Genomic DNA, 12,116 nt, shown 5'->3' with positions numbered 1-12,116 from the left:
CTACAAACTTGAGTACACGAACTTTAAAAGACAGAAGGCTGCGACTGTTCTCCTCTGAACAGCTTCCCTCTCCGGGCTTACGGACGGTTCATGAGTTGGGATTAGAACTGCAGTATACCACAGCACCCTTATATGCAAAGAATTTACATTTGTCTGACCATATTTCATAGAAAACTTCATAATCCATAGCTTTATGAAAAACTAGCATTTCCCTTGAAATGTTTTGGTGTTATCTTTATTCCTAGTTTTTGACCACATAAAATTATGGGAGTAAATTAGCATAGCTCTAATGTTTTCTGCAGATCACAGTGTTTGATCACAAAGGCATTAACAGCAACAACATTTTGGTGGCTTTCTTAAGGGCTTGATGGGAAATGAGCCAAAACCAACAGGCTCTGGCAAATTCCCAAGCCTTGATTAATTCTTTAGTGAAGTAGCAGCTCTACAGTAGCAAACTTTTAACTTTTATATGGCCTTTCTTTCAAAATAACTTCTAAGTCAAACAGAGCAGAATTTACAATTAATGTTTCATTTACATTTCTAGAGACAGAAGAAGGGTCTGCTCTGCTCCCCAGGAAGTTTACATTCAAAACTTTTTAAAAGTCCAGGATTTTAATGCTCTTGCCCAAAATGACTCCTCTTGTCGGCACATGGGATGTGATATTTCATCGTTCTAAACTTACATCCTCTGTTATGCCTCTCCTAACTGCTATGGTCTGGCAGCCCTTTTTATTTACTCTAGACTAATTTTGAATGATTACACAGAGCTATTCGAATTGTGGGAAACAAAGATTCCAGCCCAGACTTTTTTCTAAAATGCCCTTGTTTTCCTCCAGAATGTTTATATTATCCAGGTTAATGTGAGGAAGTTTACTGGGAAAAAAAGAACTTTAATCATTGCACCATGGAAAATAACACAGCTATATAGAGGCCATTTTTCATGTACAGGTTTGACCTCGAAATCAGTGGAAAAATTCCTATTGAGTAGATCAAAGCGGGATCAAGTCTTAAAGCAGCCTTTCTTCCATCAGTCATGCTAACACCCCCTAAACTGCTGTTGGTCTAGCAGCACAGAACAGCCTTAGAGGTGATAACTACGTGTGTACAATGAGCCCTTTGAAAATCCTTCCCATTGTGAAACTAGCTTAGTATTTGAAAACACGCTACTAATGTTCAAAGGTAATGTTAATAATTCACAGAGATGGATGAAATGTTAAGTGTGGACAAACTTTCCGACAAAATTCATTCTTAAAATCAGAACAGATCTTGCACTGCAGATTTTTAAACCACAGATTGCACACGTTATTTCACATAGAGAAAATATTTTCTCTGTTTTGATGTAGTATGGATTTATTTCGCAATCTTTAGAGATTTTACAGGCAAGACTGTTGGACATAGCAAGAAGCTATGTCAGGCTGGTCTTACTTATATAGCCCTGTCTGCACAAAGTGGATTTTAATGTAGTTTTGCAGTTAGATTGCAGCATTTAAAGGGAATTCGAGTAAATAATAATCAAGAAAGTTGCTGTGAAGTAGCACTTGTTACCCTGTCTCTGTAGTCAGTCATAAAGCTGGAATTAAAAAAAAAACCAAAACATTCTTACTGAAAAAGAACCTTTCCCATTATAGAACTTCACATCCACTAAATATTGAGAAAATGTAATGGATACAAACAGGAAAAAAAGACAGTACAAGACTGCATGGAACAATTACTTCGTGCCCTGAAGATGCACAGGCTCCTCTCTGATACAACATTATCACTTAGAAGGTGTTGGTGTCACTTTAACAGATTACCTAGTGTCCCAAAAGCACAACTGGATCTCTTCCTATCAAAACTCCAGTCTGAAGTGCATGCCCTGGGTGTGTCACCTTGAACATACCACAACAACAGCTAGGTCCAAGACCACCTCTAGGACTTCTTCCATGATAGGTATTGTTTGTGTTGGGACTTCTGCCACCATTGTGCTTAAGTAGTCTTGGTGTACTGAGGATGGAAAAAGTGCTTGTTAAATTGAAGAGACCAGTCAAAACAATCTTAATGACAAAAAAAAACACTACTGCACTTAGAAACCCAGCATGGTTCTGATCTCACTGATAGGAGCATGTCAAGTTTAATTCCGTTCCAAGAGTAACACTATTAAACAGAATTACATCTGTCAGAACTAAAGATGGTATCAGTGAAACCAGAATAATTGTCTCTGCATCTCTTTTATATTAAAATGCTCATTATATTACTTCACAGATGGTTTGTGTTTTCAAAATGCTTCTCATCTTTTTTCTTCTATTTCACAAAGATGCTTTGCTAAAAATGATTAAAAATATTGAACCGCTCTTCTCACTCCTCCCAAAAGGAAAAAAAGAAAATAGACTTGTACATGCTGTGGATGGTCCAGAGATATTTTAAAACACTCAGCTGGGAAAAACATAAATTATATTAAGTTACAAGATTAAATAAAAACGGGAATCTGTCCAGGAAAATGACGTTCTGGGTAAAGTAAATAGGTGTATTTATAGACTTCAGAGTTCTTAGCTATTTCCCAGTTTTACAGGCTGGATATGAGAGTGTTTAATGTAGGTTTTCAAAACAAGATAAACCTAGAAGATAGAGTTAACAAATGCACAAGTTATTTGCTACTACTCCAAATACTAAAAATATTATTAAAACTATAAAGCTGGTATTACTTTGCTTCCTTTTACATAAGTGGACTAAAAGGAATGGTATTTACAAAACATTTTTTTAAGCATTTCATTTATAAGAGTGAGTGATATGTTTATAACACCTGGTATCCTGACAGGTCTAAAAGCACTTCTCTGTTCTGGGAAAACTGCAAAGTACCTGAGATACAGCAAGAACATTCAGGCCGTATTTCACAACATACCACTATTTCCTTTTAGCCAAATCTTTCCCAGATGAATTAAAGAATTTGGCATCCACACAGTTTAAACTCCTGACCTCCAAGCAGGTCCTTCCGCTGTGAGGAGCTGAAGGAGCAGGAAGTGCAGTGCCCTGACCTTATAAATCTTGTGAATATTAACCTCCAGACCCATGAAGAATCATTTATTCAGCATCAGTTAAGAAAACCTAAAAAATACTGCTTAGAACTTTGGAATAGTATGAAAAAATGACTTAGAAACATAAACAACAATAAATGTTCCTACTTAATGCCACTTTCTGGGTAAACACTCATTAATGTTAAGAGGTTTATGGGTTAAAAAAAAATAATCTATTGTCCTTTCACACCACTAAGAGCTTTCCAAAATCTCTTTCTGACATGCATTTACAAGTAATCAGCTTTTTTAAAAAAATTGTTATGAGATTGATTGAACAGAAAACTCCATCTTCAGCACTGGGTAAACCCACATGGTGCTAAGGAGGCAGAGAAAAAATCAATTTTCATGTTTTTCCACAGACCAGTGCAATTAATTATAACTGAGTCCTACAGGAACAAAAATAAGTATGGACTTCCAATCTAAAACACTAGTGAATAGTCTTTTTTTTTCACCAGTGTTCATAGTGAGAACACAATTAAGATAATTAACACAGTATGCCTGCAATGTTTTTGAGCATGAAAGAATCAGTAACTTTAGGTAAACTGTAAAGCAAGCATTCTTTATAATAAATCAGATGTGGGCTGGGAAAAGGAAATACTGAGCAAGCTCACAGCAGTTCAACAAAGCAAGAGAGATGATTCACACAGGACTGATTACCACCACTGCAATATACACCTATTCGTGTCTCTGTGGTAAAATCCATAACCCACTTGTCAGTCACCTGGATTTATTCTACAGTTTCTGGGAAGAGAAGTACATAAGAATGGAATAGGAAAGCCAGTAATTTGATGGAGAAATCCCAAAGGCATTAATAGGATCAAGAAAAACTGAAGTCCTAGGCACATCCAAGCTTACACTTAGATGTCTAAAAGGAGTTGGGCACCAAGGTTCTCTTGCAAATCAGCCCTGGTTGAGAAATACCACAAATAACTGGAAGGCTTTTTACTCGCTTCAAGTACACATGATAACTAACTGAAATGCCACACCTTACATTTTGTACAGATCTTTGATTCTTATCTCCTGTTTAGTTTGCATTTTTATTGCCCAGGCCACATTGTGGTTATGTAGACATAATATGCACACTCACACACACATGTATACATACATGTAAATATTTATATGCATATGTTTCTACATATACAAATAGAGTCTCTCAAAAAACTTTGCATTCAAAGCTGATGATTATCCATTTCCTCTCCTAGCAGAGGTGACACTGTTAACACTGTAGACAGACTGGTATAGACTATGGCACTCTTCTACCTGCTTTTAAAGGGTTGCCCTATATATAGAAACTATGGTCAGCTGAAAACTTAGAAAACATGACATTTTCCAGAATGATTATGAAGAAATAAAACTAGTGTCTCATAAAGAGCAACAAGCATTTGATGAGCTTTTTGTTGTTGTTTTGTGAAACTACGAAAGGCGGACTCGGGTACCTCTCACAGCAACATGAGTGAAGCTTGCTCCAAACCACATTTCCCTGCTTCTCCCTGAGCCTGCATGACACAACCGACCAGTCACACCCAGGAGCCCACAGAACCCAATCCTGTTCCTCCAGGCTTCCGGTTCTTTCAGTACTGAAGTTACGTCTTAGTCACTGAATGCACAACTGTTCCATATTTTACTTTATTCTCAGGCTTGACTTACAGCATAGATTTAAAACCCACCTCTGAAAACAGAATTATTCATTCCTAACAAGCCTTTCTGTGGAATTGATCCCTATATTATTTGCATGCACATGCATTAATTAATTAGCTCTCCAACAAGCTCATGAGGCCAATTATACCATTTCCATTTTAAATGGGCAAGACTACCATGGGTCAAAAAGGTTTCATTAATTTTGGGTACCCAGTTTGAGATAGGTAGACCTGTTTTTTCAAGGTACTCAGCACTTTTTATGCTCAAAACACAGCTTTCGTGGGCTTTACATGCCACCAGCATCACACTTACGAGTTATCTGAATTCCAACACCTCTTAAGAGCTTACTGTTGCAACTTGTAACAACGGTCTTTCATTACACCTATTGTGTGGATTTTTCTAGGTTTCTGAAAAGGTAAACTATTCTGCAGTATGAATTATTTTTACATCTAAACGTTGTGCTAAGCAATAGTAATAGGCTAAAGCCTTGATTTTCACAGGATTTGTCAACAAATGAAAATTGTGTTTTGCCATATTAGTAAGCAGAAAAAAACATCTTTGACAAGGTGACATTCTGAACTCAGTATATGGACACAATGAATCAAGCTAGTGATTATTTGCTTTGTTTAAGAAGCATAAAAAATGGACAGGTTTTGCTATGCAAGAAATTCCCAAGAAACAATGCAAGTTTAAAAAAAAAATCCAATTCTGTCCCCTGTAAAAAAAATTGTAATATATATTCTTAAAGGCAAAGTTGAGTAGATTTTCTATTATATTATTTTATCTTACTTTATTTACTATTTTGAAATATCTCTTCAAATAAAATCAATCAGAATATCACATCCTGTGAATGAGTTTATAAGTATCTAAATTCTAGTGAACGTCAGTGGAGGACATTTTTAAATGCATAAATGAATAAAAGCATCTACTTCTCCTGACTTAACTAGTCAACTTGTAACAACACTGATGTACCTAACTGCTAGGAATGCCTTTGAATACTTACCCAATAAACATGTATTCTTAAATCACCTACATTTTAAAGCAAAAGCCACACTGAGTAACTAAAGTCTGACCTATGTTAACATTTACTTATACGATGCAGAAGTACTGTGTCTGTTTCATTTTCTTTCCTGCAGTTTATTACACTTCCCCAAATTGTACTGAGTTTTCTACCACTTCAGTTGAACCCAATTGGAAACTGAGGAGAACCTTTCCATGTACACTGCACCAGGACAGTTTATCAACCCTCAGTGTTTCACCATTGTAATCATAACAGGACAGTTCCAGACAAATTCTGAAGAGTCAACTAGCCTGGAGCCTTGCTAGGTAATAATGTGCGAAGGCTAGGGGAGAACAACAAAATTTCCTTCCTCATAGGACAAGCAATTGACTTTGGCTCCTTCTTTGCATGCATTTCCAGACCATTGGGTCCACGTAAATTTTGAGCTACCCAGCAGGCTCCACAGACCTGGAGTCTTGGCATTTAAGAGCATGTGTGGACAGCATGTGCCAGCCTAACCCACGAAAGGAGGACAAAAAAGGGCAATTCTACATTAAGCACTGAGCACCAGAAAAAGACTACTTTCAGAAAGCAAGACTACTACTTGCTTTCTGCATCCCACGCTAAGGTACAGCCAGCAAAGGATACATGGCTCTTGGGGCACAAAATGACTATTTTGCTGCTGTGCAACTTTCAACACAGATATTATTTTCTAGAATCAATTAAAAAGTGGTTTGACGTCTACAGTTACTTTTTGCAAACACAGAGTTTTCAACTTCTTATCTAGTTTTTCCATGCTCATCAGGCTACACATGTTTTTTGCGGGGACTTCTACCATAGAAACAGAAGGAAGATGAAGACTGCAGTTAACTGGTTGTACAATTTCATTTCCTAAAACCAGATCTTTCATGTACCTCTCTGGGAAAAATAGGAATTTATTCTACAGTCTTGTGATGAAGCATTTTAATGCATTTTTAATAAGATATTTAAGTTCTCATTCCTTTTCTTGGTAATATATTTGAAAGCGTCACAGTTTGAGCATCTAACCTGGCCTAAATTCCTACTTAGGAGCCTGTGGGAAAAGCCTGTGTTCATTTAATCAAACACAGAGGGATACTGTTGTGAAACACAGGATAAATGACTATGTACATATTCCCTGCTGACAACCTTGCTCTAACTCCCACGTATTGTCCTGGAGCTGTTTCAAGAAGACCTCTCTGTTAAAGCTTGTTACACAATTAAACCTTTAGAGTTGCTGAATGGAGTGCTCAGAATTTCACATATATTGGCTATTCGGCTCAGCCAGGTGTGACATCTGTTGCAGAAGAGCTCAGATTTTATCATGATAGAAGCCCCTTTTAAAAATATGTAGCCACACATCCGTCCACCACAAAAACATACCAGAAAAGATAGAACTTCATAAGTCTTGTGGGTAATCTCTCTGTTTTGTTTTGGACAGATACACAGACAGTAATTCCACACACACTACGTAGCATCACATTCACACACTACCATATGACCCAGCAGTACAAATTTGGCCTTGATCAGACATGAGCACACAACTGCATGTATGTGAGAATGGTCAGTCCTGACAATTTTTAGTTTATGTTAGCTAGTGTTTATATTGGCTACAGAGGAATTGAAGAGCTCCATTGCCAAAGGAATCTTGAGAACCATCTATTCAAGTCATTGCAATTGCGGCCACACAATCTGAAATAGCCCTCTGGATGTAACAGTGACAAAATGAGGGATTTGAGAGAGGTTTTCTCTTAAGCAGGGAAGGGAAAAATCAAAAGTGTCTTCTCAGTAAAAATGTGGTTAACAGCTCTAAGTAAGTCTGTTTACTAATAACTCTTTGCAGAGTGCTGATCAAAGAAGCACGACCCATGTATTCCAGGTGCTAAGTCTCCCCTTCCAAGGACTGAAGGAGTGAACTACAATAAGAAGTGTATATGCAGCTTACAACTGCCAGTAAGCAAAATAAATTATTATGCTGAATTATCTTCACTTTCCACTAACAAAAAACAGCTACTGCAGAGTTCAGCAACTCTCCCAAGTGGCTCTCACTTCGCCTCTCTCATCCAGCTTCACTAAATCTCTCTAATGCTTCTAAGGGCTTCATCAGGAAAAAACTGTCCACAAGCCCAAATTCTCAGTTCTATGAGTAGTAGCTAGAGAAAAATCCAGGAAAAACAAATTTTTAAGACTTCGTCATTGAGAAAATTAATAAAGGCTCCATAAATTAAGATGACCTTTCCTCACTCATATACCACCTTTCTTCATCTTAGTTTGAATTCAACCTATTCGGGATCAACAATGTTGGTTCAGAAATAGATGGCTTTGAACTGGTTTGGGTTTTAACCATTTTAATTCTAGTTCTTTAGCAAAACTACGACATATTTCCATTGAGCTGGCAAAATTGATATTCAGTAAAATTTACCTGTTTTCATTACTTAGTTTACTCACTTTTATCAATATTAAGTATAAATTCACCCACTGGCATTTGAAAATCACTCAGCAATCACAACCCACCACTCTGCAATGCTGATTCACAGCTTCTGTGGTAACTACAGGGAGAACGAAATAGCAGTATATGATCAGCTCAAAAAAAAAAAAAAACAAAAAGCTTAGATGCCAAATTTTGTACTGAAGTACCCAGAGGCCTTTCTGCTTCGCAGAAATGCTTAAGTTGCTGCAAATTCAACCACACTAAGACTGCATTTTTTTAAACAGCCAAAGACTGTTGACTTCAACAATTACTCCTCCAATTCAATCATCAGTGATTTAACTGATTCAATCCAGCATGCCACAACACTGATCTATATCTTTGCATTGTTTCATAAATGATTAACAGTCCTAACAAAGCCTTTGCAAGAAGTCTGTATTTGCTTACATAAGGTAAAACATCTAACCTCTTCCACAACATCTCTGTAAGTACCTAAACCAACAAGCATTTAGTGGCTACCAGTTGACTCTGTACCATCCCCTAAACCAGCACCATTACAGTTTGTTCCAGTGAGACATATAGGGGTTTGTTTGCTGGTTTCTAAACTCTAGGATACACTAACATTTAAGATAAATCCTGCTGAATAAATATCCTGTTGCAAACACCTTTTCCATAAGGAGCTATGGCAGCTGTTGCATATACACTGGCTCTTTCTTGCAGATCATGCTCCATTCTTCTGTTTGCGTGGTGTTGTGGTACAGTTTCCTTCCAGAAATCCATCTTCCCTGTAAGTTAGCAGCAGAGCCTAGCTGTTGGGCTGCTACAAGACAGAAACATTTCTCAGTTGAAAAACAGAAACAGGATGTAGCAGCTTTCCAAATTTTCACAGCTGACCTTAGCAAAATACTTCATATTTTTCTATTAAATTTCTCCAAAACGTTAAATGAGTAATACTCCTCATAGGCTTTAGTTATCTCCAGTATTCTATTAGGTGTGTGTAACATCTTAGAGATAGGATGTATCAGGAATTATGGCCTGGCTCTGACAATCTCCAATGATCTTGTACTAGAAGATGAAACTCTGTATCTTTTCAGATGGATTAATCTTAAGTACAAATCCTGGTCAGTGGGTAATCTGGACAAAAGTGGACCATAATACTCAAAGGCATCTTGGTAAGGGATCGCAAGCCAGGAAACAGTGAACATTCTTTATTTTATTTTATACATATTTTATTATACTTTTCATGGAAAACTATGTATGTATCACTATTTTTTTTATTAAGTCTCTTAACTTACATGTGTCATATAAAACCAGTATCAAACCACAAGTATTCAAAATAGGTGAGTGTGTTTAGATAAGGTATGTAACAAAAATAAACTTACATAGCTCACAACTTACAGCACAAAACTGTGTGTCGTTCACTGACGACTTATCTATGCAATGCATAGAACTTCACTTGCAAAGAGTAATTTAAAGACTAACTGTCAGGGATCACTGGAATAGTGAATGTCTGTTGAATCAGAACTGTGGACTCTCCATCTTTGGTGATTTTAAAGACTCAGCTAGACAAAAGTCAGAGCTGAGCCCTGATCTAGTGCTGGTAACATGGCTGGAACAGAGACAGGACTAGATGACCTCCAGGGGTCCCTTCCAACCAACATTTCTATGACACTCTGATTTCATAGTACCGTGTAAAATTACCACATTCTTAATGAATGGATTAATGAAAAAAGTATCATGGTCACAAAAATCTCACAATCAAGAGCAGTCCTTTAACTCCAAAAATTGTATTAGGACAATGGCAAGACAGCTACATTGACATATTAAAATTGCCCCAAAATAAATGAGAGGAGTATAGAAGAAGGTGTCTAGTTGAAAGAAGACCACTTTCTCCAAGCCGGATAATCTACTTCTTCCTTAAAACCATACAATATCAAGATATCATATTTAAACTCTTTCTTTTAACTACATAGTTACCTGAAGCCTTACAAAGTAAGCTTACAACTCTGTAAGCATTTTTTTCTTTTAAAAAATATTTATTGTAGCTTTGCCCAAATATCAATGCTACTATGCTATGGTAAATAGAATTTTGTGTGCACTACCCATTTCAAACTTTTTGTGCAATCTCACAATTCATCAACAGTGTAAAGTGAAGACAGTCATCCCCTTGGAAAAATGCTATACTGCCAGACAAGCAAGGGTTGGACAGGAAATCAGGTTCAAGACAAGAAAGTCAAAAATCATTCTCACATGTTCATTCTTATATATATTGCTCTATAGCAGTGACTTCTTAAAATTTCAAGCAGAGCACATTACCAAACTCTCACACCCGTTTTAGGTAGAGTTTACGAGCTACAAACTGTATTTCAGTTCTTTCAGGAATGCAAAGAGATGTAACTGTGGCAGGGTTCATCTGGTGGTCTGACTCAAGGAAGGGCTTCCGCGGCTTCTGGGACGTTTTGCCTGCTTTTGCCATATACTTCGTACAACCGAGGGAGCCGCAGGGACCAGAACCACCTCAGCTGCGGCTCCTGGAGACCGCTACAGACGGCACAAAGCCGGTCCCGGCGGCGTTAAGAAAGGCCTCGAGCGGGACGAAACGCGGCAAGAACCCCGCTGGTTCTCTCACGGCTCTGAGCCACCTCCCGGGGGCGGCCGCCAGCCGCTGCCCGCCAGCAGCCGCTTGTGCAGACCCGCCGGTACCGGAGAGCCGCGCCGGGCGGCGAACCCTGACAGCTACCCCCGCAGGCGGGCGGGCCCGGCCCGGGCCCAGCGGCGGGACACGCAGGGGCACACATACACGCAGGGACACAGGGAGGGATGCAGGGCCACTTACTTGATGTCCTCCCAGACGGCGGGGCCGTAGTTGCGGATGACGAGCAGCTCCAGGGCGTGGTTGACGAAGCCGTACTGCGGGGCAGGGCCAGGCGGCGGCACGGTCAGGTACCGGGCGGGGGAGCCCCTTCCACCGCCCCGCAGCATCCCGCAGCATCCCGCCTCACCCCTCCCATCCCAGTGCCGGTCGCTCCGGCGGGAAGCAACCCCTCCGAAACAGCCTCCCCATCTCCCTCCAAAACACAGGGCTGGGGCCCGGCTCCCCTCCCGGCTCCCTCTTCCCAAGCGGATTCAGCACCTTCCCTCCCACCTTGGGCCCGGACCAGCCCAGCCCAGCCCAGCCTAGCCTAGCCTAGCCTAGCCCAGCCTAGCCTAGACATGCTCCGTCAGCCTCGGTGTCCTGGGTAGGGAAGGTGGCCGGCTGGAGCTCACCATGATGCCGCCACTGCCTCCGCCGCCCAGCAGAAAATCGGTCCCGATCGCCTCACCACCTCCCCCGGCCGCCACCACCCCGAGTGGCACCCGCCGACAGCCAATGGCGAGCGCGGCCGCCGCTCTAGTATCCAATGACGGGCGCGGCCGCCGTGCTGTTCTCCAATCAGAGGCGGGGGCGGGACTGCGGGTGGCTGAGGGATGCGGCGGGGGCTGGGCGCGTGGGAGCGCGAGCGGCGGGCGCGAGGGCCCGAGCCACGGGCGGGCGGTGCGGGGCTGCGGTGCGTTCGCCTGGTGGGGAGATGGCGGGCCGAGCCGAGCCGAGCCGAGCCGAGCCGAGCCCGGTTCCCTGTGCGCGCTGCCAGGCCTGCGGTTGCCCTACTCCTCCTCTGGTGCTGAGGCGGCGGCGGCCGGCGGGATAACCGTGCTCGTTGTCGCCGCAGGCCGCCGTGTGCGGGACAGGGAAGGAGCGACAGGCCTAGAAAATGCATACATCCCCCTCGGGTGTTCCCCCCCCCGCCATGCTCACCTCCGCGAGGAACCCTTCGAACCTCTGTCTTACGCTTTCCTACGCATGAAAAAGGATTTTCCAAATGCTTTTCTCCGGCCGGAGCCATTGGGACCCTCCTGGCACCGAGTCGGAAGGTTCCTCAAGGCGCCCAGCAGGTGCCCAGTGCGCAGGTCGGTGCCATGTCGGGTAGGCCAGTGTCTGCTC

General features: G+C 41.2%; 1 protein-coding gene across 2 annotated transcripts in view; it reads right to left on the bottom strand.

Moving 5' to 3' along the window:
• GUCY1B1 (guanylate cyclase 1 soluble subunit beta 1) overlaps nt 1–11,455 on the bottom strand; it is a 44,863-nt gene extending 33,408 nt beyond the window's left edge. The window contains exons 1-2 of one of the 2 annotated variants that reach the window (XM_086746855.1): nt 11,402–11,455; nt 10,971–11,044 (exon numbers count right to left, since the gene is read on the bottom strand). In XM_086746855.1, coding sequence (XP_086602981.1) covers nt 10,971–11,044; nt 11,402–11,404 — 77 coding nt within the window. In that variant the 5' untranslated portion in view covers nt 11,405–11,455. Of the gene's footprint in view, nt 1–10,494; nt 10,838–10,970; nt 11,045–11,401 lie in introns of those variants that run through there. The other variant, XM_086746853.1, reaches the window with a different exon arrangement.
• Nucleotides 11,456–12,116: the final 661 nt, after the last annotated feature.

Source organism: Chlamydotis macqueenii, chromosome 4 (genome assembly GCF_036417535.1).
Source record: "Chlamydotis macqueenii isolate bChlMac1 chromosome 4, bChlMac1.mat, whole genome shotgun sequence".
Classification (NCBI taxonomy): Eukaryota; Metazoa; Chordata; class Aves; order Otidiformes; family Otididae; genus Chlamydotis; species Chlamydotis macqueenii.
Note: the sequence above shows the minus strand (reverse complement) of the source record. Positions and strands in the feature narration are given on the sequence as shown.